The 25,656-nt window shown below is 44.4% G+C and overlaps 1 protein-coding gene across 3 annotated transcripts in view; it reads right to left on the reverse strand.

The window, feature by feature from the left end:
• Positions 1-627: 627 nt before the first annotated feature.
• FAM171A2 (family with sequence similarity 171 member A2) overlaps positions 628-25,656 on the reverse strand; it is a 41,259-nt gene continuing 16,230 nt past the window's right edge. Inside the window, exons 2-9 of one of the 3 annotated variants that reach the window (XM_056547723.1) lie at positions 20,961-21,197; positions 14,530-14,622; positions 11,252-11,416; positions 4,442-4,618; positions 4,230-4,346; positions 3,952-4,075; positions 1,550-2,931; positions 628-1,439 (exon numbers count right to left, since the gene is read on the reverse strand). In XM_056547723.1, the coding sequence (XP_056403698.1) occupies positions 1,390-1,439; positions 1,550-2,931; positions 3,952-4,075; positions 4,230-4,346; positions 4,442-4,618; positions 11,252-11,416; positions 14,530-14,622; positions 20,961-21,197 (2,345 nt within the window). In that variant the 3' untranslated portion in view covers positions 628-1,389. Of the gene's footprint in view, positions 2,932-3,951; positions 4,076-4,229; positions 4,347-4,441; positions 4,619-11,251; positions 11,417-14,529; positions 14,623-20,960; positions 21,198-25,656 lie in introns of all 3 variants that reach the window. The other 2 variants (XM_056547722.1, XM_056547721.1) reach the window with 2 other exon arrangements.

The raw sequence follows: 25,656 nt of genomic DNA on the forward strand, positions 1-25,656 counted from the left end.
GAAGGAAAGCAGAGCAAAAACATAAGAGTCAGAGTGCTTCTGCATACTGTCACAATGTTACCTGGGTGCACAGTATGCAGAAAGCTCCAATGGTGGTGGCTGCAGGCAGCCATGATGCTATCGTATAAATCTATGTGTATGCAAGGTGGTGGAGCTGTGTATCATACAAACATTGTTTAGACTGACATACAGATGAGTGTAGCAGGTTTGGATCCTAGGCTGAGTTGTGCGCTAATCCCCATAGAAAATAGGTGGTTGTTATAACTTCACTGACTTGCACTGTAAACTTTTCTTTCATGTTTTATTAGTAATGTTTGTAGGAAACGGCAGTAATAGTTCAACATGACAAATACACGTTTTTTTTGTGCTGTTCTCCTTGGGAAACTTCAAGGGATTGGCTTCTTGTAATACAAATAGCTTCCCTGTGAAGGAACGTAACCACATGTGCCGGAATGTATCATGAAATTAGTCTAAATACCCTTCAAAACATCCGGTTCCAAAGACCATAATGCATTGGAAATGGGTGGAACATGGTATTCCTATAATATATTAATACTATGTTAACCAGGATGCATTACACATTATTGGCAGCTATTGAGATGTGGGGGGGGGGGGGGGGTAGGGTTACAATTACCGGTAGTACAATGCATTGCCAGGCATGTTATAGGGCTAAGAATTACAAGGATCTTAATGCATTATGGCAGGTAGCCATGGTCTCCATGGTAGGGGGTGGATGGAGCCACAATGCAGTGAAGAGTGGAGCCATTTAAATAGAAAAGAAAAAAAAATTCTGTGTTTTTGCATGGCTTCCTACATGAGAACTTGAAGGACCAGAATGCATTGCAAGCTATGATGTTTTACACACCTTACACAAACAAAACACTAGGACCACAATGTTCAAGCTACTGGGAGATGTCATGTTTCTACCGGGCTATTCATACCCTGCTGCACGGGTGCCGAGACCATCTCCACAGCAATGATGATGATGACTGAGCCAACCGAACCTGCACCTGATGTCCTTGTGTCACTATGTTAACAGGAATGGAGAGAAGAATCAAGGGTACAAATCCAATCCAAAAATCTTGTCTCGCCCAAGAGGAGGAGACTGGTCCCACTGAGAGTCTCACTGTGCAGTGTCATAGACTCCCAGTTCACAGGGGGACCGCTAAGCTCTTGTGTTTTGGTGTGTAACTATTAAATCTGAATGTGTAGTGTACATGTGTGTGCATGTAGTGTGTAATGTGTGTGTACATAGTGTCTGTAGATATTCATATCACGGTGCCTCTGGCCTTACACGCAGGAATCTCTCCAATGCTGGGGCTGTGCCTCGAAGATAGGGGAGAGTTGGGGGCAGGGTGTTGTCACTCTCCAAGCCCCATTGCTTCGGATTCAAGGGGTATCCCTGCGTTTTCTCCCCGAAGTCCTTTGAGGGGTATATCCTACACACAGAATGAGAATTGAGAAATCCCTCATTATTTTACATTAAACACCATCAGTGGTCTCTCCTCTCTCTTTTGCCAGGGGCTCTTCTTATCTTGGTCATCCCCACCTTCAGATTGGTCATTAAGGTCCTCGTCCGGGCTGGTCATAGAATCCCTTCTTAGTTCGCTGGTGCTGCTGCGAGAACTGTCGCCTCTGCTGCGCCCTCTCCTGCTTGAGACTGGGCAAGTCTCAGAGGCCTCATCAAGAAGTGGGGTGAGTGAGCTGTCTTCAGGGGAGCAGCCACCAGCAGTCCGGCTTTCACTTAGGCTCTGTTCACCTTCTTCAGCAAAGACCAATTTGGAATAGGTCAAGTTAGAAGGCTGATGTTGTGACCTCCCACCTCTGCCTTCCTCTTGCCCAGGTTTCACTTTCATCTCACTGACATCCACACCCGAGTCCAGACTGGCATCATTGCTACGTGTCTTGTCTCCAGCCTGCAGGTCGATATAAGAATGACGCACCTGTGCATTAGAACGTCCATCTAGTGACACAAACCAGGCTCTTGGGTGAGGCTTGACTCCAAGTTCTAAAAGTTTCTTCTCAGTCAGTGCTTGAAGTTCTCCATTCAGTTGTGCCATTGTGGACTCATTGAAAACTACAGGAATGGTGACAGAACCACTCATTTGTGAAGAGTGGTTACCCCAGCTTTTCCCATCTTGGTCCTGTGAGGAGCCAGTAGATGCCCCTTGTGGGTAGTTGTGACCCTGCTGAAGCAATTGTTGGCGTTGGGCATGATCTTGAGGAGCAAAGTGATGAGCATGTGAAATCTGGGTGGATCCCAATTCACTTTCTGTCAGCTCTTCACCTTGTCCACTAGGATTTTCTTCTGATGATAATCTTACATAATGAGCTGGTATGACCAGAGTGGGCATAGCATGTCTGTACCCTCCTTCCTTCATGTGATCAATAGATCCACAAAATATTAGCTGCCCAGGTTGTGTCAAAGATGTAGGGCGGGATAATGGGTCTGCCGACTGTGTCATCAAATAGTCAGGTGGCTTGGAGTCCCCAATCACATGCTTGAAAGGTGGTGGAAGTGGAGGAGGGGATGGTGGAGGATCTCTGGCTCCACCCCTACCTCCTCGCCTCCTTTGTTGCCCCTTTCCCCCAGTGCCATAACCTCTCTTTATATCTTCTGAATCCAGCAGGTCACCAGAGCGAGCAGATTTTAATGGATATTCGTCTCGAGGACCTGGCCTTAGTGGGAGAGTATCTGTAGAGTGTTGAATGGAGGAACGTCCACCAGACTTACAAAAGTCCTCTCTAGAAGAAAAGGCAGACCGCAGAACTGGAGTTCGGAGGTCACTGTCAGCTGTGGAGGTGGAGTCCAAGTGGCTGGTACTGATAAGGTTAAGGTGGGAGGTCGAAGTAGCCTGGTCCCGTTTGGGCTCATTGAGGCCGGAGAGGTGCAGCTTGTGATGTTGTTGTCTTGGTTTCAGGCATCGCCTCCTGTCAAAAGAAAAGACTGTAAGAAAACTCTGCCAGGACTGATGAAGCATAGAATATGCCATCAGATGAGAACCATTCGGCCCATCTAATCTGCCCAATATTCCAAATACTATGAATAGTCCCTGGCCCTATCTCATATGAAGGATAGCCTTATGCTTATCCCATGCATGCTTAAATTTCTTTACTGTATTTGCAGCTACCACTCCGGCAGGAAGGTTATTCCATGCATCCACTACTCTCTCAGTAAAGTAATACTTCCTGATATTACTGTATAAACCTTTGCCCCTCTAATATAACACTACTGTATGTCCTCTTGTAGTAGTTTCATTTAAAAAAAAATCTTATTTCCTCCTTTACTGTGTTGATTCCCTTTATGTATTTAAAACTTTCTATCATATTCACCCCGTCTTGTGTTTCTCCCAAGCTAAACATGTCCTTTAACCTTCCTGGTTTGTTTTATCCTGTACTAGTTTAGCAGATCTTCTCTGAACTCTCTATATCCTTCTGGAGATACGGCCTTCAGTACTGCGCACAATACTTCAAGGGAGGTCTCACCAGTGTTCTGTACAGCGGCATGAGCACTTCTCTCTTTCTACTGCTGATACCTCTCCATATACATGAGCACTTGCCTCTTTCTACTGCTAATACCTTTCCCTATACACCCATGAGCACTTCACTCTCTACTGCTAATACCTTTTCATATACACCCGAGCATTCTGCTAGCATTTCCTGCTGCTCTATGACATTATCCGCCTACCTTTGAGTCTTCTGAAATAATGACCCCTTAATCCCTTTCCTCAGATACTTAGGTTAGGCCTCTATCACATATTCTATATTCTGCATTTTGCCCTTGGGTTTTTAGGTCCTACATGCATTATCATGCTTATGTGATAGTAATGGTCTAAAATGTGATAAGATAAGAAGAGGATGCACTTGTACAAATTTTAGGAATAGAGAAACTGCAGTAAATATTAAATTGAGAAAAAGAAAATGGCCTGAAGGGGACGGGGAAGTTTTTACCTGCAGTAATATATTAATAGGCAGAGGAGGATGAGGACCAGGAGTGCAAGAGCGCCCAGAATGGAAAGCAGGAAGATAGTATGGTACCCAGCAATGTCCATGCCACTCATAAGGGACAGCATACCTGAGAAAAGACCATAGGGTAAGAGACCATATCACATAAGTATGCTATCAGATCTAGTAATACAACTATCTATGAAGAGAAAAAGAAAACAGTAAGATTTACAAAAGATAGAAAAGTACCATCAATTAAACAAGGTAGAGAAATAAGGGCTTACCACGACTATTAGATGGGATTGCTGCTGCCCAGTAACCCAGTTTGGGGTAGGAAAATGACCAGTACAATTGTTGTCCATCTCTTCGTACTACCCCCATACCCGCACGCAGCCATAAACCTTAAAGACAAGAAGGAGAAGAAGCCAAAACATTCAGGACCACAATAAATGATCATATATTGTCCATAACAACTGGTGTTTTTGTTTCCACCTACCAGTCTTTGGCTCAAATTTCCAGGCAGGAATACTGCTAGAAGGTGCGAGACCACTGTCTGAAGGGATGGGAAGAGACAGCTGAGCAGGGCCAGTTAGATGAACTTCAGAGCCATTTCCTGTAAAGAGATGGACGCTCACTGCAGCAACAGGGAGCAGCTCCACCCAGCTGGAATTACCTGGTGAGTCAAGGTGACAATAGCCAAGTGAACCTAAGGAATAAGTATTGAGTAAAAACTACACAAATACAATGCAAAGGTGTATAAATAAAACAGTGAACACCATAAGGTTTCAGAGATAATGCTTATACTTGAAGATGGACATGTGGGACAACATTGTTCAGTGTGAATCTGATGTAGAGGTTGGGAAGATGTATAAGATTGCCTGGCATTCTCATAGAAAGGATACATGGGAGGGCATTAAAGCACATCAGTCACCTGCTCTCCGCCAGTAAGCTCTACAGAGAGGGTCCTCATCAATGCGTTATGGCTGCGGGCTGCTGAAAGACAGGACTCAACTCTAACAAGTTCTTTGAAGCGAAAGTGCAGAAAATTATCCCCCTCTAGGCGCTACTTCTCCAGAGGAATGGTTCATGATAAAAATGATTTTTTTTATTTTACCAATGACGCGTTTCAGGTATACACCCTTCCTCAGATTGGCAGGATGCCTAGAAGTAGCGCCTGAGATGGATAATTTTCTGCACTTTCGCTATACTATTTGTGGACGGACCGTGACCTGTATCCACATCCCTACGGCTTTGCAGCACTCCTAGGAATCCACCAGATATCCATACCCACTGTGTTGGTTGATGTGCGCATATATTATGCGCTCCAGGTGAGCACAATACAACTTTGTATTATCAATTGGATACTTGGGATAACGCACTAGGCGCCTTGTGCGGCTTTGTTTTCTGTCTCTCTTATAACAAGTTCTTTGAAGGTGCATTTACATCTGGGATTTGGCAATGGGGCGGGAGAATTTTCAAACCGCCCCTGCTGTATTGCTGCTGGATCCACGCAGTACCCCTTTGATCTCAATGAGCCACCAAGAGTCAGCTAGTGTCTCCAGTCGGCGCATTTTCCTACCATATCCGTTTTTTTAACTGGGCTGAAAAAAAAGTGGTCTGCTGTGCTTTTCAGTCTGGTACAGAAACAGATTCGGCCAAAAAATGAACCAACTGGAGACACTTCCTAAATCCGGGCAGCCCTTTGAAATCAATTGGGTACAGCGTGAATCTGGGATCAATACTGTTTTGAAATTCTCCCGGCGTGTCTAGCTGCCGGATTCACAAATCCTAGATGTGGATGCACCCTAAGCTGGAAACCAGACACAGTATACAGACCTCCATATTTTGGGAGCTGTGTTTCTATCCATCTCTGTATATATACAAAGTGGGGGAAATGGATCAAGATACACATGTAAAGCTTATTAATGGTGTTCTCCAGGTTTTTTTATATTCATTCATGCTTGCACTTGGTATTGCAAATTTTCGCATTCACTTCAGTGGGACAAGTTGCAATACCAAGTACAGCTTCTACCCAATCAGCTGGGGTGGCAAGAGTCCCCCCGCCCCCCTCATCATTATGAGGGGGGCGTGGTTTATACTAGATACCGCATGAAGGTATACCGCTAGATCCTGGGCTAGGCACGGGGGCAGTAATGACTCCGACACCCGGTTACGGATAACGGTAGATTTACTGAGGTTAAACAGATGGTAAAGTCTATACAGTTCAGCCAGGGCGCATGGAGGTGACCAGTGACTCAGTGGCCTTAAGGGCTTGCTAGGACTTGTAGTAGATGGGGTCAATTTAATGGAGGCCAAGTTGACTGAAGACTGACAATACTGAGACTGTGGCTTACTTGTAGCTGCTTGTGGCTGCAGACTGGACTTGAGGTCTCCTATGACTCTGGACACTCTCTAGGACTTGACTTGACCTCAGCAAACACTTGTAAGGAAAGAGAGAGCTAGCTCCACCCAGGGCTTATATGGGGGAGACTAGCAGGGAGCCCATAGGTCACCCCTGGGATCACCTGGTCACTGGTACCTCCTGGGTAACAATCACATGACAAGTCACATGGTAAACAGTCTTAAAGTGGCAACGCTTTCTGAAAACATTACATGGTATAATACATTAGAAACATATTTACATGGGGGGACAGATGCAAGGGGGACCAGGGGACACTGTAGGGAGGCTGCCTGACAGGGCAGCAAAGGTACGGGGTAACACCTTCCGTATTGGGCCAGCACAAACTCCCCCTCTTGAATACAGCCGTCCGCAGCACCCAGTCCTGTAGGGCGGACGACTAACAGTGGTCACTGAGGCCTAGTGACAGTTGTCTTGACACAGAGGCTGCTTGCAACATGTGGATAAAGACCTGATTGTCTCGCTCACAGAACCCGTTCCTCGGGGGGGCAGTAGTCCGGAGTTTCTTGCAGGCGTGGAATTGACACAGCTCTTGAAAGAGTAGGGCCTCGAAGGTCGTTCCATGGTCCGTTAGGACAGACTTCGGGCACGCAAGGCTGTTTTCGCTGTGAGGTCTTTAACAGGTAGAACAACAACCCATTCAGAGTAGTGATTCACTATGGTGAGAGCATAAGTGTACCCAGACCGGGTAGGAGACAACTTGACTTGGTCTAGCACAACCAACTGTTTAGGCCTTTTACTCTGGATGGAATGGAGGGGTGCTCTTGCATCCTTGCACACGTCCTTGGTGACATTACAGACAGCACATTCACTGCACCATTTCTCAATGTTGCTCCGCATTCCGATCCAATAGAATCTTCGCCTGACAGTAGCTTCGGTCTTGTGGACTCCAAAGTGTCCCGACTGATCATGGTATGCGTTGAGGACCATCGCTGCGACTCTTCGGGAAACCAGAATCTGATAAAATCGATCACCAGAGACCGGATCCAAAGAATTTCAGTACAACAGTCCTTTGTGCACAAACAGACGCTTCCTTTGTTGCCACAGACGTTTCAGCTCGTAGTCACACTGGGCCTGACATAGACAGGTTGGTACTTTTTTCGCCAGAAGGTAGTCCAACAGGTGTATAGGTCTTCTTAAACCTTTTTAGACCTGGGTCACCATCTATTAGGGCGTCACAACATTCTGGCATCTCCACGTCTTCCCACACGTCTTTGACAGGGGTTTTTAAGCCGGGGGTCATCCTAGACAGTACGTCGGCATTGACATTCGACTTACCGCTTCTGTACTTGATGGTGAAACTGTAATTGGCTAACCTTGAAGCCCAACGCTGCTCGATTGCACCCAACTTGGCAGTGTCCAGGTGGGCCAACGGGTTATTATCCGTGTAGACAGTAAATGGCGTGGCAGCCAAATAGTCTTTGAACTTTTCGGTCATGATCCACACCAGGGCGAGAAGTTACAACTTGAATGAGCTGTAATTTGCATCGTTCTTCTCTGCTCCTCGCAGGTTACATCTGGCATAAGACAATTATTCACACCTGCTCTTCCTGGACTTGGGACAGGACAGCTCCCAGACCTTCAAAACTGGCATCAGTATACAGCCTGAATGGCTGACTGTAGTTTGGATATGCAAAGATGGGTGGTTCTTTCAGCAGACGTTTGAGAGCTCGAAACCCCGTCTCTTGCTCTTCGGCCCATTCAACAGGTAGTCTTCCATTGTAGTTTTCCTTCGACGTACCCCGTAAGAGAACTGTGAGGGGTTCTGCAATCTGGGTGATGTGGGGAATGAAACACCAGTAGTAGCCGGCAATCAGCAGGAAGCTCCTGACATATTTCACCGTGCGTGGGTTTGGCCAGTTCTTGACAACTTCCACCTTTTCAGGATTAGGCTGGACTCCCTCTGCGCTGACAACATGACCCAAGTAGTGGACCTGAGGTTTGAGCAAGTGACACTTTGATGGTTTGATCTTCAGCCAATGCTTGATCAGGACTTGGAAGACATCTGACAGATAGCTAAGGTGTTCCTGGTAGGACTTAGAATACACAATGACGTTGTATAGGTACAATAGGACACTTTGATGGAAAGGTGCCTGGGCCATCTGAATTTTCAAACGCTGGAACGTAGCAGGGGCATTGCCCAGCCCAAATGGCATACTTTTAAACTTGAACAGTCCCATGGGTGTCACAAAGGCAATCTTCTCCTGATCCTCCACAGCCATGGGCACTTGCCAAAATCCACTGGTTAAGTCTAGGGTGGAGAAGTAAGCAGCCAACCCAAGGGTGGTGAGTGACTCCTCGATCTTTGGCAATGGATAAGCATCCTTGTGTGTGACATTGTTCAATTTCCTGTAGTCGACACAGAAGCGGATGGTTCCGTCCTTTTTCTTGACTAGGACAAGTGGCCCGCCCAGGGGCTCTGACTTTCCTGGATTACGTCTGCCTCTTTCATGTCGGCCAGCATCTTCTTGACAGTCTGGTACATGCTGGGCGCGACCAGACGGTGTCTTTCCTTGATAAGTGGGCTGTCACCTGTGAGGATTCGGTGCTGGATCATTGAAGTCTGCCCGAAGTATGTGTGGTGCTTGCTGAAAGCCTCATGGTACCTCTTGGCAACATTGATGATTCCATTGACTTGGTCCCTTGGGGTAGTGTCGTCTCCAACCTGGATTTGCGGCCACCAGGGCTATGGAGGGCTCACACTGGATCCTTCAGCCACTTGAGCTGCATGCTGTCGGGCCACCAGACATTCTGTCATAATGGAGGTACTCTAGGAGTTACAGCTGGGCTACATGAGTGTATTTGGGCATACAGTAGCAGAATCAAACAGGTTTACTAACCGCACCAGGACTCTTCCGTTGGTGACAGTGACAAGGCTTCTCGCAGCTCGAACAAGAGGATGATCTTCCAATTGCATAGGTTCCAGCAGGACTTGGTAGTCCCTGTTCTTGACTCCGAGACATGCACAACACCAAATGATGGTCTCCGTGTTGGGATGTATGGTCACCGACCTGATGTCTTGATCGCATACTCTGCAGATTTCACCTTGCTTGTTGGCAAACTTCTGCTCTGCCTGTAGAACTTTCAAGTGGTGCTGCACAGCCTGCTAGCCTGAAGGGGACATATGAGGAAGAGAGGCATGCAAGGCATCTAACACTTCAGTGAAACAATTCTTCATAATGTTCATCCCCAATATAAACTCAGCAGACCCCTTATCTGTCACATTAGTTACAATCACTCCCTGCCCACTAAGTACATGCTCTCCCAACTGAATGGTTGGCTCCCAGTATCCATGTCTGGGGACTGGTTGCCCATTACCCGCAACTACTCGGAAGTTAACATTATCAGGCTCACACAATAAACTAGCATCCCAATGCTGATAGAAAACACTTTTAGGTATAGTAGAAACATGTGACCCTGTATCTATCAATGCCTCCCACGGTTCACCTTCTACAATAACTTTTACATAACCAACGCCAAGTTACGGATAACGGTAGCTTTACTGAGGGCAGACAGATGGTAAAGTCTATTCAGTTCAGCCAGGGCCTAAAGAGGGGACCTGTGACTCAGAGACCTTAAGGGCTTGCTGGGACTTGTAGTAGATGGGGTCAATTTAATGCAGACCACGTTGACTTGACAAATGGTGACTGTGACTGACTTGAATGATAACTGACAATACTGAGACTGTGGCTTACTTGTAGGTGCTTGTGGCTGCAGACAGGACTTGAGGCCTCCTATGACTCTGGACACTGTCCAGGACTCGACTTGACCTCAGAAAAGACTTGTAAGGAAAGAGAGAGAGAGCTAGCTCCACCCAGGGCTTATATGGGGAGACTAGCAGGGAGCCCATAGGTCACCCCTGAGATCACCTGCTCACTGGTACTTTTTGGGTAACAATCACATGACAAGTCACATGGTAAACAGTCTTAAAGTGACAACACTTTCTGAACACATTAGATGGTATACTATATTAGAAACATATTTACATGGGGGGACAGATGCAAGGGGGCCCAGGGGACACTGTGGGGAGGCTGCCTGACAGGGCAGCAAGGGTACGGGGTAACACATCCCGTTCTGGGCCACCACATCTTCATTCCCTAAGTTGCCTTTAAAGGGGTTCTCCAGGATTCAAGTATTTAATTTTTGCCCTTCATGTCAATTTTATCTTTCTATTATATCAATTCCCAATGACCACATAAGAAGTTCTGAGACAGTAGCGAGCGATCTTTACTGCTTCTTACAAGACTCCCCGCAGACTAGAAGATTTCAACATCTGGGCCCTGAATGAGATTATGCTGCAATTATTTCTTATAAACTGCAAAGTGCTGCAAATATGAAGACACTATAAATAATAAATACTGTGAACATTAAACCATTTCCCTCGGCTCACAACAGGCTTCTCATGAGCAGCATTGTAAATGACATTCACAGGCATTGCATCAGAGGAGGAAACTAAGTATACAAAGACAGATCCAGGTGATAAGTGGAGACATTTTGTCTCTAATAAGAAATATTACAAACGTTCTTATATTTATTTGTACTATTCATTTATGGAAAGTTTGTTGAAAGGTTAGCAACCATTCCTGTTACCTGCAGGCGGCGTGTTATATTAGGAGGTGCTGAACAGATTGATCTATAGTTTTATGGGAAAATATTCAGTATATCTTACATAATTTTATTTATGTAAGCCTCTCATGATTTTGGTGCTTAGGAGTCCAGTGGGCGGTCTTATCAGTGATCAACAGCCTTGGTCATATAAGTTTGCATACAAAAACAAGCTTTCCCAAAGTAGACAACCTTGTTCAAGTCTTCTTTACACGATGGAAACATTAACATTTCAGCATTACAGCAGTGGTGTAACCTTCCCCCTCCCCCCTTCATTCCTACCCCCATTGCTGGAATCAGGATCAGCTCCAATAAATGCTGGGAATCCTCTCATTTGGTGAAGGTTGTTTGCAGTGGTGAGTGAGGAGGACAATTGGTTATAGGTGGAGGATCGGGGTAAGCGGGCAGACTTCCTCTGGAATTGAACCAGGGGCTGACTACGGACACCTGTAAAGACAGACAAAAGAATAGCTGGATCAAATATTTACATTATACATTATACAATTTACACTTAAAGGGGTATTCCACCTATAGACATCATCCCCTATTGCTGGGACCCCCCCCTCCATTCATGTCTATGGGAGGGGGCGTGACTGCTGTCCCGCCCCCTTCCTATAGACATGAATGGAGGGCCGCCTCTGCTTATAGGCAAAATAAGCAGCCGTCTAGAGTTCACTCTTGATGGGGGTGCCGCTTTGCCTGCTGCAATAAAGTTAGCCAGCATCCCAAGCACCCGCCCATCCAAAGCAACTGTTCATCAAGCAAAACACCGCCACACTACCCCCCATGCCACTGGTACTATAATAATCCGCCTTTTTCAGCCACCTCTGAGACAGGCACGGGCGATCACTAAGGTCAGGTGCATCCAACATCCTAACATCGTGTGCGGCTCCATACATCTGGAAAAGCCAATGGGTTATGTCAAGGGGCGGCAAAATTTGCTTTCGCCTAGGGTGGCAAAAAACCTTGCACCAGGCATGGGTGTGGCGTGATATCATGTCTCGAGTCATGACTCATGTGGCCTATTTTGGCCATAAGGTCCAAGACCCATTTTTCAAATCTGACCTATCTTACTTTATGTGCTAATAACTTTGGGATGCTTTAAGTGGCTACTGTCATTATAAAAAACTTTTGACATGTTCTAGCACCATGTAAAAAGTTTAGATAGGTGGGGGTCTGAGTGTTCAGATCTCTGCCAATCAGGAGAATGAGTCGTGAGAAGTTCACGCTCAACATGTTCTTGGCTCCATGCCATGTGATCTAGACAAAATCACCATGTAAGTCCATGAGCGTGTCTCGATCACGTGCCACAGGCAGGATGGGAAGGCAGGGAGAGGAGCGCGTGGCAGTGCAGACTTCTCCCGGCAACTCCATCCGCCAATCAAAACTTTTGACGTGTCAGAAGTCGCTAGGACATGTCACAAGTTTTTCATGACGACAGGTACTCTTTAACTTATTTAAGTGATTGTGAGATGGGTTTTTTTTGTGACACATTGTACTTTAGGTTAGTGGTAAATTCTGGTCGATACCTTCAGCTATCATTTGTGAAAAACTCCAAAAATTAAGTAAGTAAAACTGAAAAATGTGTGGCACTAGTGTACACATGAAGATCATCCTGTGATTTTCGGGGCCTTCTTATGCAAAATTTGCATATTTCTTTTTCTTCATTGACAGAGCTGTGTGAGGGCTTATTTTTTTCTTGCAAGATGATTTGTTGTTTTATTATTAAATACTATTATGGGGAACAAAGGACTTTTTAATGTTGGGGATGCAAGATGAATAAAATAATTCTGTCATTGTTTTTCATTTATTTATTATTGCGTTTACCATGCGGTATAAATGACAGGTTATCTTTAATTCACCGGTCCGTACAATTACGGCGATACCAAATTTATATACTTGTATTTAGTTTTTCTTCCTTTTCACATCAAAATAACTCGATTTTTTTTTTTTTTTTACTTTTTTGTGTTGCAATATTCTAACAGCTTTTTTTATGAGTTTTGTAAGGGCTTATTTTTTGGGGGACAAGTTGTACTTTTTTTTCTAGCATTTTTTTTTTATGGCGTTCACTATGCAGGCTAAATAACATTATACTTTTATAGTATAAGTTGTTACAAAAGTAGTGGTACCTATTATGTATTTTTTTTTTTGTAGTAATATAAGGCTTTATTGGGAAAGGGACGATTGTTATTTTTTATTACACTTTTCCAAAACATTTTTCTTTTACTTTTCCATTTTTTTGTCCACTAAGAAGACTTGGCGCTGTGACCATCTGATCGTTGTTATACTATTCTTCGTACTGACCTCACCTGTGAGACCCACCATGTAGCTTGGCCTCACAGCTGGAAGTTTTAATGGCTGTAGTTTGCCGTGGCAACCATTAGAACCCCGTTTTCTAAATCATTGTCAAAATTTTACAACTTCTGCCAGGGTATGCAAACGTTAAGTTTGCAATATGGGACACTTAAAAATTTCTGAAATCATACTAAATGCTAATTTAGCAATGTGAACAAAGTCTTGTACAGAGGAAGAGAGGTTCCTTGGAATTGGCTACGTTTGTTGCTCCTGTGTCTAGTCTCTGTACTCTAGACAGTTATATAAACAAGTGAAGGCATTAGGAGCAGGGCAGCTGTCAATCCACTTAGCCTGAGCTGGCAACTAGATCTATACATAACAATACAGAAAGCCACCAAATTAAAGGGATAGAGTCCATTTATTATACTGTCTGTAACAACGTGTCGCATTCTAGTCGGAGGCTGTTCAATTGGGCAAATATTTTTATAGTGATTGAAGGTTTAAAGGAGAGTACTCCGATCTCATAGAGTGATACATGTTACTAGGATATGGCATCACTTTATGATCATCTACCCAATAATGAAGAGGGAACAGCGCTGGTTTAACACTGGTTCAGTTTAGTTTTTTCACTTGAATAGGACTGGTTACAGGACTGCACAGTCAAAGAACTCAAAGAGGGATGAAGTGCTATGCCAGTGCTACATCCCCTTATTCATACAACCGGTGGGGATCTTCGAGATCAGACCCCCATCAATCAAATTGAAGGCATATATCCAGGAGGTTTATTAACAAGACTGGACTGGATCATATAATATCTATGCCGCTTCTGCTTTTTGTTGTACAACCATTACAAATAAGGCTGGGTTCACATCACGTTTTTACCAATACCGGACCGCATACGGCTGGGGGAGCTAAAACCTTGCGCTCCTATATCCCTGCCGTATGCCGCCCGTATGTAATTCATGTCAATGAGCCGATCAGAAAGAATCGCTGACTCTGGTCGGCTAATTTTTGCCCCGTATGTGGTTTTCCACTGAACCTCAAACCGTCAACTAAGGTTTTATGTGCGGTGGGAAAACCGCATACGAGGCAAAAATGAGCTGACCGGAGTCAGTGTTTCACTCCGATCGGCTCATTGACATGAATTACATAGGGGTGGCTTACGGCAGGGATAGGGGAGCGCAAGGTTTAAGCTCCCCCCAGCCATATGCATTCCTGTATTGGTAAAAACATGGTTTGAACTCAGCCTAAGCAAAAATATTTACCTGGTGATCCCAGCAGAATCTGCACAATATCTTCATAGAGGATAAGTGTGGCTGGGCGCTCAGGAACCAGGTACAGGCTAACAGAGGCGTACACTGCAAAAAAAACACAGTAGGTGAGTGAGAGATAGAAGAGAATGATGAACAGGTTTAGATGGCTCCAAGTCAGGGTCTAAAGGGAAACTCTTGACATTATAGCTTAGGGATGGTTGTGTCCTAAGCTTCTTGGGATTTATCTACATCGGTGGGGTCTACTTGTAGCACTCCAGCCAGTGGGGAACTACAATTGTATCTGTCTGGACATGATGGCAGTGGTAATTTCCCACCAGCTGGAGACCAGTGAGCAATAGGCTTTGCTACTTTGGATTCATGGGGTTGAAATCTGTTATGGTCTGTCAAGTTCTTCAATCTTAGCAAACCTTTTATTGGATCTTGCCTAATAAACAGGAAGCATTGGCTGATGAAACCGGAAGCTTGTTCCAAAATGTTGCCTCCACGTTAGAAGCACACATATGGTAATAACGTTTCTCTACAATTAAGCCAAGCGACCCTGTCCTATGTTATAACTGGTACTTTACATTCAAGAAGAAAGTGCTCTCGTGACACCTGCTATAGCCAGATTCATCAATCAGATGTTAAAGGAGTAGTCCAGGGAACTATACTTACCCCTTATCCCATGTATAGGGGATAAATGTCTAAGGGGGGGGGGGGGGGGCAAACACTGGAAGTAGTTTAGGGAACTGAACTTGGGTTGGCAGTAAGGCAGTGGTGGCTTGTTTGACACCATTCCACCTGATGCCTGGCATTGGTCTAAGGTGAGCAACTACTCAACCATGAAAACTGAATGTATGTAGCTCCTAAAAAACTGTGTTGTGTTTTTGGTCACAGATAAGGTACACTTTCAGGCATCCTTGGTGCCTCAACAGGTGTTTTCACTTTATAATATTGACTTGTTGGATCAGTGACATCCAATGACAATGACCCATGAGCTTTGCCGTGTGCATTTCCTCGCTCATTCTAGCGATTGGTGGGGGGTCTCAGTACCCAGAACCCGATTGATCAAAACTTCTGACACATCTCTACGACATGTGAAAAGGTTTTCAAAGTGTCAGTGACACTTATTAAGTGCAGTCCAAAGGAGTGAAATAAGGTGCATGCAGCTCAATCGGGGAGAGTAAGTATAGCAATGCATCAGATCTGAGGCCTAAATGCCTTGCACTACATTTATCTATGTATTTCAGACACATTTGTCATCACTTGAGAGCTCTAATGACTTCTTATCTGAAAAGTTGCTTGGCTTGAATAAAACATTGGGGAAGATTTACTACTGTAAATGTGCCAGCATTCTTATGTAGTTCACACCAAGACAAATCGGCTTACATGACTTGCATCACATGTATTATGTGTTTTAGATACTTTATTCTCATTCCCTAAACTTTTCCTTGGGCATTGGGGTTAGATATTTTATTGACACTTGTGCCTCAACCTACAAAGGAGATGTGGCTTACTAGAAAGGGGTGTGGCCTAAATGAAGCAAAAAATTGATGCACTTTTTTGCGCATTCAGGCCACATCCCTTTCTGATTAGTCCAAGTTTAGACCAACTATTAGATGAACTTATCAGAAAGAGGCGTGGCCTAAATGTGCCAAAGACTTGGTGAACTTAGACCACACCTCTTTCTAGCAGGACATATGTTCAGCCAATAGCCAATACATGTGTATGGGTACCTTTAGACTATCATTTCAACTCCCTGAGTATTAGTAAATATGTGCCAATGTTTTTATTTGGACAGCAGCTGAAGACTGATTGTTACATCTGGAAAATATCACTCCGAAAAAACCTTTTTAGTTAAAGGGGTATTCCAGGAAAAAAAACTTTTTTTTATATATATATCAACTGGCTCCAGAAAGTTAAACAGATTTGTAAATTACTTCTATAAAAAAATATTAATCCTTTCAGTACTTATGAGCTGCTGAAGTTGAGTTGTTCTTTTCTGTCTAAGGGCTCTCTGATGACACGTGTCTCGGGAGCTGTCCAGAGTAGAAGCAAATCCCCATAGCAAACCTCTTCTACTCTCTGCACTTCCCGAGACAAGCAGAGATGTCAGCAGAGAGCACTGTTTCCAGACAGATAAGAACAACTCAACTTCAGTAGCTGATAATTATTGGAAGGATTAAGATTTTTTAATAGAAGTAATTTACAAATCTGTTTAACTTTCCGGAGCTAGTTGATCTAAAAAAACAAAAAAAACAAAAAAAAAAAAAAAGTTTTTTCCTGGAATACCCCTTTAAACCTGAGCTAGAAGTGGATTTAAAAAAAAGACATGAGAAATATAAATAAATATCTTATAAGTCTCTCTAATGCTGGATCTACTTCTGGCATTAGCTAAAAAAGAATGGGGAAAAAAATTTCAATTTTGTGTATTACAAAAAAATGCTTTGTGTGAACCAGCTCTTATGGGCCACACAAAGTAGTAGAAGTACCGTATTTTTCGCCGTTGGCTGTCCGGGCATGCTGGGAGTTGTAGTTTTGCAACATCTGGAGGTCCGCAGATTGAAGACCACTGCATAGGAGGTAATACTCACGTGTCCCCGCCGCTCCGGACCCGTCACCGCTGCCCTGGATGTCGCTCCATCGCTGTTGCCGTGTCCCCGTTGCTCCGGAACGTCTCTGCTGCCGGCCGGGTATCCTCGCTCTCCGTCGCCGCCATCACGTCTTTAAGCACGCCGACGCACGTACGCGACGACGTGATGACGAGGAAGGAGAGCGCCGGCATACAGGGGATCCCTGAACGGAGAAGACACCGAGGAGGCAGGTAAGGTCCCTCCCGGTGTCCTGTAAGCACTAACCCGGCTATTCAGTCGGGCTGTTCGGGACCGCCGTGGTGAAAACGCGGCGGTCCCGAACAGCCCAACTGAACAGCCGGGTTAGTGTCACTTTGCCTTCAGACGCGGCGGTCAGCTTTGATCGCTGCGTCTGAAGGGTTAATACAGGGCATCACCGCGATCGGTGATGTCCTGTATTAGCCGCGGGTCCCGGCCGTTGATGGCCGCAGGGACCGCCGCGATAGGGGTGTATTCGCCGTATAAGACGCACCGACTTTTTCCCCCCAGTTTTGGGGAAGATAAAATGTGGCACAAATAGAAGGATTGCTTCTTTTTAGTTAGAAAGAAAAGAACAGGATGGATAAAGGGAAATTTTTTACAGAAATGTTGTTTTCTTCTCCTTTTTTTTGACCTTGGATAAGAGACAGGAAAAAAAGAAACATATCCTGCCAGACAGGGGGAGGGAGAGTACGCAGCAAACAATGGTAAAGAGACAATATACAACATAAAGGACTGTATAGAAAAGGAAATGATATAGTAGTGTGACTAAAACAGGAGGAACTGAGCCAGGCTTATCCAAAGGATTTTTGATGTCATGAAAGTGAATAAAAAAAGCACACGAATGACCTATGCCCAGTGGATGCCGCCTCGTGAGACAGAACCAATGGACTCAATACCGAGGTACGAGTTAAAATATCAGTTAAGAGGCTAAACATGATGTCAGCCCCCACTGCCTCCGTAATACTTGGCCCTTCATTGTGACCACTCCCCGACACAGCTGTGACTGAGACCGCCAGGAATTTCACTTTATCTGACTAGTGCGGACAGGTGGCAAAACAAGCTTTTCTATATTATAACAACAGCAGATGCCAACGTGTAACCCCCCAGTCCACCCAGGATGCTGGAGAAAGTATCTAAGGCCTTAAAGGGTCAGAGAGGTCAGTTCAGAGGATGGATTTATGAGCAAGTGGAGAAAGCTGGAGACATGGATAGGGTTTGTGTATGGATAGCTGTGATACTTATTACTGTCAGGGACTCTTTCTTGTCATTGACTGCTCAGTATGAGTTTAGAGTAACCGAGGACTATGTCTTATGAGGATTTTTACCAAGACCCAAAATCTAAAATGTCTGCCTCACACATGTATGGCCTTGTTTTCTCTGTTTTACTATTATGTACAACTTTGTATAAAATGTCCTACAAGATGTATCTCACAGTCTGGGTGGGATCTATGGTCATACACATTGGGGGGGGAGATTTATCAAAGCTGTCTATGTCCCGCATCAATATAGACCAAACTACAGAGGGTTAGGCCGGTCATTTGTGCACCTAATGTATCAAAAGGCGCACGGCTCTTCTGCGCACGGACTTGGGGATCTACGGTTTAGACTGTATTTACACCTGCTTCAGCATGGTCTGACATTTCAGCGTATTTTTGCCCGATGCTAATTTTTGCCGAAAAGTCGCAATTGATTAATTCAGCACCAATGCATTTTTCCATCTAAAATAGCCTAGAATGCATCATGTGCTAAAAATCCTCTAAAGAAAAAGTCGCAAAAAAGTCGCACAATTTTGGACGGGAAAAAAACAGTCTAAATCTTTTGATAAATTCCCCCCATTATATCAAGTAAGTGAGTCCACCCCTTGCATTATTATAAATATTTTTTTAATAGAAGATGTCCAGTGCTAAGCTATTTATCCCCTACGTGCAGGATAGGGGATAAATGCCTGATCGCAGGGGTCTGGGACACCCCACAATCTCCTGTACGGGGACCCGGCTCAGCCCCAACTTTGCGTTGCTAGAATGAGTTTTGTACCTAGCAGGTCAGCTGGTACAAACACGCCCACTCCATTCATCTCTTAGGGAGAGGCGGAGACACAGCAGGTCTCTCCAATAGAGATAAATGGAGGGGAATCTTTGTACCAGCTGACCTGCTGTGTGCGGAATGTCACACACAGCAGGTCAGCCAGGGCCAAGTCGGGGCCCCGTATGGGAGACTGCAGGGGGTTCCAGTGGTCATACCCCCCGCGATCAAACATTTGTATCCTATCCTGAGGTTAGGGGATAAATTGCTTAGCACTGGACATCTTCTTGGAGTGCAAAATGTGCCGAGTGGGCCCAGTTAGCCATTTTCCCTCCCCGGAGTCATGTGACTGTTTTCAGTTGTTGTTTTTCCATCAATCACATTGAGCATACATCCACAGTGCAGAGAGAAAGATAAAGGGAACCTCTTTGATACTAAGTGGCTGACATAGGTGCTTTACCTATTAAATAAAGGTGCACAAAGCCTGGTTACTGACATATCTGTTCTTCTTAAGACAGACTGGTTAGTGTTAACCATGCCTTGAATAAAAAAAATTTGGAAGACCTCAGAATAAGTGTTAGGGCCAGTGCACACTTCAATTCAGCAATACGGGTGCCGGTCCCGGTTGGGGGGAGCAAAAACCGGGCGCTCCCATATCCCAGCCGGACCCGGCCCTTATGTAATCCATTCTAACGAGCCGACCAGAGGTGCTGAAGAGGAGATCGTGGGGGTCACCCGCGATCGGATCCCCACGATTAGACATCTTATCCCAACTTATCTAAAGGATAGGGGATAAGTTGCCTGATCGCGCGGGGACCCCCGCGATCTCGCACGTAGCACCCTGCTCTCATCAGGCCCCGGAGCGAACATCCGCTCCGGGTCTGATGACTGCCGATCACGGGGCCGGAGTATCGTGACGTCACAGCTCCGCCCCCATGTGATGTCACGCTCCGCCCCCTCAATGTAAGTCTATGGCAGGGGGCGAGACAGCTGTCTCGCCCCCTGCCATAGACTTGCATTGAGGGGTGGAGCGTGACATCACACGGGGGCGGAGCTGTGACATCACGATCACCGGCCCCGTCATCAGACCCGGAGCGGATGTTCGCTCCGGAGCCTGATGAGAGCGGGGTGCTGCGTGTGAGATCACGGGGGTCCCCAGCGGCGGGACCCCGCGTGATCAGGCAACTTATCCCCTATCCTTTAGATAGGGGACAGCGATAGAGGGTGACATCCAGGGCAGCGGTGACGAGCGGTGACGGTCCAGAGCGGCGGGGACACGTGAGTATTACCTCCTATACCAGTGGTCTTCAACCTGTGGACCTCCAGATGTTGCAAAACTACAACTCCTGGCATGCCCGGACAGCCAACGGCTATCCGGGCATGCCGGGAGTTGTAGTTTTGCAACATCTGGAGGTCCGCTGGTTGAACATCACTGTGACCTATACTTTACATTGTATTCTAGATTTTCCTCATGTAAAATTGGGTGCGTCTTATATGCCGGAGCGTCCTATAGGGCGAAAAATACGGTAGGTATCCTATATCTAATATGTCGAATATTGATTTGAATTGATTAAATCCTCACCATAGGCCTTCTCCCTCAAAATTATAGATCATAACGAAATCACCGTAATGTGATGGGAAAGATCCCAACATTTACCATGCTGGACCCAGGTAGGTGTTAGGTGAGTGTACCAGCTTATAGTAGTCTGCCATGCATTTCCTATATTACCCAAAGAACTTCCACCAGAGCACATAACAATGAACTCGGCATTACACGCATATACACATACATATGGCATGTCTCACAATCCTTACGTGGAAGTCTATCCACACGCCAGGGCACAGAGTTGGTCACGTAGCCTCTCTTGCTAGCAGCAACAAGAACCCAGGTCCCCAGTCTGTAGCTGATGCCCAGCACGGCCATTCCATCCTGATCGGTGACTCCAGAAGCCAGGCCGCTCTGATTCCCAAATATCTCAACCACTGCCGAGGCCAGGGGCGATAGGTCTCCATTTTCGTATACCTGGACTTTTATGTTGACTTCTGCCAAGGATATAGATATGGGCTCAGTTGCGTACACCAATGAAAAACATTATGAGATATATTACAAGATTTTCATGACTTTGTAAGATTAAAAAAAAAAAAACGATAATGGAAACAAAAAGCATAAGGCAGAAATTGGTATCGGTTGATACTTGCACATTTACTGACATTTTATCATACAGTATACATATTGTCGAGGCAGCAGAGAAAGTGCATGAAGTAGTGTACTATATAGAGATGAGCGAACTTACAGTAAATTCGATTCGTCACGTACTTCTCGGCTCGGCAGTTGATGACTTATCCTGCGTAAATTAGTTCAGCCTTCAGGTGCTCCGGTGGGCTGGAAAAGGTGGATACAGTCCTAGGAAAGAGTCTCGTAGGACTGTATCCACCTTTTCTAGCCCATCGGAGCACCGGAAAGCTGAACTAATTTATGCAGGATAAAGTCATCAACTGCCAAGCCGAGAAGTTCGTGACGAATCGAATTTACTGTACGTTCGCTCCTCTCTAGTACTATGACAATGACAGTATACAATTTCCAAATTTTGCAATAATCCTGACCTTTTCTATTGTGGACAATATTGTTTGGGTTTATTTCTATCCGAATTTATGTGAATATTCGTGCAAATATCAGCACTTCCAGAGTGGACACTGATCCCTCCCTTCTTTTAGGTGATATCATTGCGAATGCGCACTATGGGAATTTCATTATAATTTTTCGCATGGAAAAAAAAGGAAAGAGAACAAACATAGCGAATATGCGACTTTCGCGAACATAAAACGAATATGACACAAGCCGTCAATAGTACTGTACTGTATAAGTAATTCACCAGCAGTGCTAGCTCGGGGGAACACACTGGGGGAGATTTATCAAAACCTGTGGAGAGGCAAAGTAGCCCAGTTGCCCATAGCAACCAATCAGATCGCTTCTTTCATTCTTAACAAGGCCTCTTCAAAATGAAAGAAGTGATCTGATTGGTTGCTAAGGGCATCTGGGCAACTTTGCCTGTCCCCTGGTTTTGATAAATTTTCTCCCCCACTATGTATATCAAACCACCGATTTTGCATGTTCACATTTTAGGGAATAATTTGGCAACAAAAGAACATTTGCATTCACTTGGCTGGTTTCTGGCTTAGGCTGCATTCACACCACGTTTTTGCAATACAGTTCCCGTATCAGGTTTTTGAGGAAAAACGGATTCCTCAAAACCTGACTAAACTGTATCAAAACTTGTGAACAAATTTTAACCCGTAAACAGTTAAAAACCGTATACGGTTTGAAAAATGGCATCCGGTTGCATCCGTTTTTTAAGAAAAAAACTTATACGTTTTTAACTTTTCACTCTATTTCGAATAAAGTTTTACTTGTTTGATTGAAATTCCAAGAAAAAAACTGCAAAGTCAAAAACCGTATGGTGAAAACTGGATGGAACTGTATGCACCCTCAGTTCTGTACGGTTCCCATTGACTCCCATGTTTAAAAAAAATGTATACGGTTTAATACAGTTTTTCAACCGGACCTAAAACTGTGGTAGGCTACGGTTTTGGGTACAGGAAAAAAAACTGCCAAAACCTTACAGGATGCAAAACGGACACAACCTGATGCATCTTTTGGCATACGGTTTTGAATGGAGAGTCAGTACATACGGTTTTGAATGGGGAGTCAATGCATACGTTTTCCAATACGGTTCCATACAGTTTTCACATAGAAAACGTATACGGGAACTGTAATGCGAAAATGTGGTGTGAATGCAGCCTTATTCAGATTTTATGCGGAATGTGCATGCGGAAATTCAGAAGTGTGAATGGGAGTGCAGAATCCCATAGAAGTCTATTGGGCTTTCATTAGCATGCGGAATCTGTGCGGAATTCCGCATGTGGAGATTCTGCTGCGTGAATAGACCCTTACAAGTAACGATTCCCCAAAGTGTTCCTGGGTACCCTAGTAATTACTTGTAATCTGTGGGGAACCATGACAGTAAGTGTTCTCTGGCACACCATCTAATGTTCTCTACATTGTTCAAAGGGAAAGCAGAGGGATAGCTGCGCCTCTTCACAGACCACACCTTTTTTTTTCTGAATAATGAGAGTTTGTTTAGGGTTGTACTTTTTGGGATAATTTTACACCAACACAAGAATAATCTCCTAATACCCTCTATTCCTTATATATTCTCTCGCTTCTGAATAACATCACTACTAAGACAGTGGAAACATTTCCGCTCCAGTAACCTCTTCTAGGTCACTGCCACCCAAATAAAATAAGGGTTCTTATGGCACTTACGGCCCTTTTCCCAAAACACAATACTCGTATATATTTTTCCACATAGGCATGTGTTAATCCATGGTTGGGCACCAATTAGAGATGAGCGAACTTACAGTAAAATCGATTCGTCACGAAGTTCTCGGCTCGGCAGTTGATGCCTTTTCCAGCATAAATTAGTTCAGCTTTCCGGTGCTCCGGTGGGCTGGAAGAGGTGGATACAGTCCTAGGAGAGTCTACAGTGGATACAGTCCTAGGAGTTCGTGACGAATCGAATTTACTGTAAGTTCGCTCATCTCTAGCACCAATTGCTGGACTCAAACAGTAAAGTTGTTTAATTTTTGTTTTATACACGTGGTGTTTATGGTTATTGATATGGTTACTGTAGTGAGTTGACCTATCTACAATCTTACTATATTATCCTTCTGAGAGTAAAGAGTACTTGGAGGAGGTGAGGAGACGAACGATTGTCCCTTACCGGAAAAAGTGTGAGAGGTGATATTGTATCGATAAGTGCCCCGCGGTATTATATATATATATATATATATATATATATATATATATATATATATATATATATATAGGGAAAGACACAGCCCTGTCTGTATAAGGTCTCACAGCTGACAACGTAGATCAAAGCAAAAACCAAGCCATGAGGTGGAAATGATAAGGAAACCAAACCAAAAGGCAGGATTATTTCAGCGCTGACCGGACCACAGGACACAACCAGGACGGTGAATGGAGGATTCATTACACAGAATGCAACGCGTTTCGCTGCACATGCACAGCTTCCTCAGGCATCACAATACAGAGAATAATGGGGTTTATATAGCAAAAAATTAACCCTTCCCTATCTAATGCAAATAGAAAAATAGGCTATCAAATAACATTACATGAATATCTGCAATTGCATGAGAAATTAATGCGCCTTGAATATCTTCAAGGCAGCATTAAGGTAGCACCTGTGAGGCCAGGCACCCATATTAGCCAACTCAGGTGGGGCTTGCAGCTTGCCTCCCTCCTCCCATTGCATGTGTGCTCAGTCACGCTGGAGGGTATCTGGGAGGAAGTTGTGAGTCAACCGAATGCTGCCGTAATTGCCCACTGGCCCCTGTTTTGCTTATCAAGCACAGGTAGGATTAGCGTAGGTCCCGCACCATCTTGAGAAACCTTGGCGTTGGTGTGCGGTCTCTGGTGTGTCCTTCATATAAGGATACACTGGCGAATGTCTCAATTTTAACATCAGTGTTGAGGGATAGCCAATGTCATTGTATACATCTACCAAAGTAGTGCACATAAATTTCTGTATTGAATTGCATGAGAATGACTAACATTAATAATTACGTATCAAGAATTAAAATATAGCATATTTATATTAAAATATGTCATGACTATAAAATCATAAACCAAATATAAAATACCACAATAAAGCATATATATTTTGCCAAATATATGTGCTGTTTTATATTTGGTTTATGATTTTATAGTTATGACATGTTTTAACATAAATATGTAATATTTAAATTCTTGATACGTAATTATTAATGTTAGTAACTTACATGCAATTGCAGATACTCATGTAATGTTATTTGATAGCCTATTTTTCTATTTGCATTAGATAGGGAAGGGTAAATTTTTTGCTATATAAACCCCATTATTCTCTGTATTGTGATGCCTGAGGAAGCTGTGCATGTGCAGCGAAACGCGTTGCATTCTGTGTAATAAATCCTCCATTCACCGTCCTGGTTGTGTCCTGTGGTCCGGTCAGCGCTGAAATAATCCTGCAGTTTGGTTTTGTGACGCTTATCCCTATTCTCTACAATTTGGAGGCTGCAGACAGAACCGATATCGAATACATATAATGCACATATCATTGTTGTGTATGACGGTATACAACCACTCAGGGTAAGCAGCACTTGGTGTGTGATCATTCTTACACTCCCTCTGGTGTTACGCTATGGAGCACTTTTCTTTCTTGTATGAGGTAGAAAGAACTGCCTGTAGAGCTCAGAAACAGGATTGTGTTGAGGCACAGATCTGGAGAAGGGTACAAAAAGTCTTTGCCACACTGAAAGTTTCCAAGAGCACAGTCCCCTGCAAAATTCTTCAATGAAGAAGTTTGAAAAAACCAGGCCTATTTCTAGAGCTGGCCACCCCAACAAACTAAGTAATTGGGGAAGAAGGGTCTTACTAAGTGAG

This window comes from Hyla sarda, chromosome 12 (assembly GCF_029499605.1).
Source record: "Hyla sarda isolate aHylSar1 chromosome 12, aHylSar1.hap1, whole genome shotgun sequence".
NCBI classification, from domain to species: Eukaryota; Metazoa; Chordata; class Amphibia; order Anura; family Hylidae; genus Hyla; species Hyla sarda.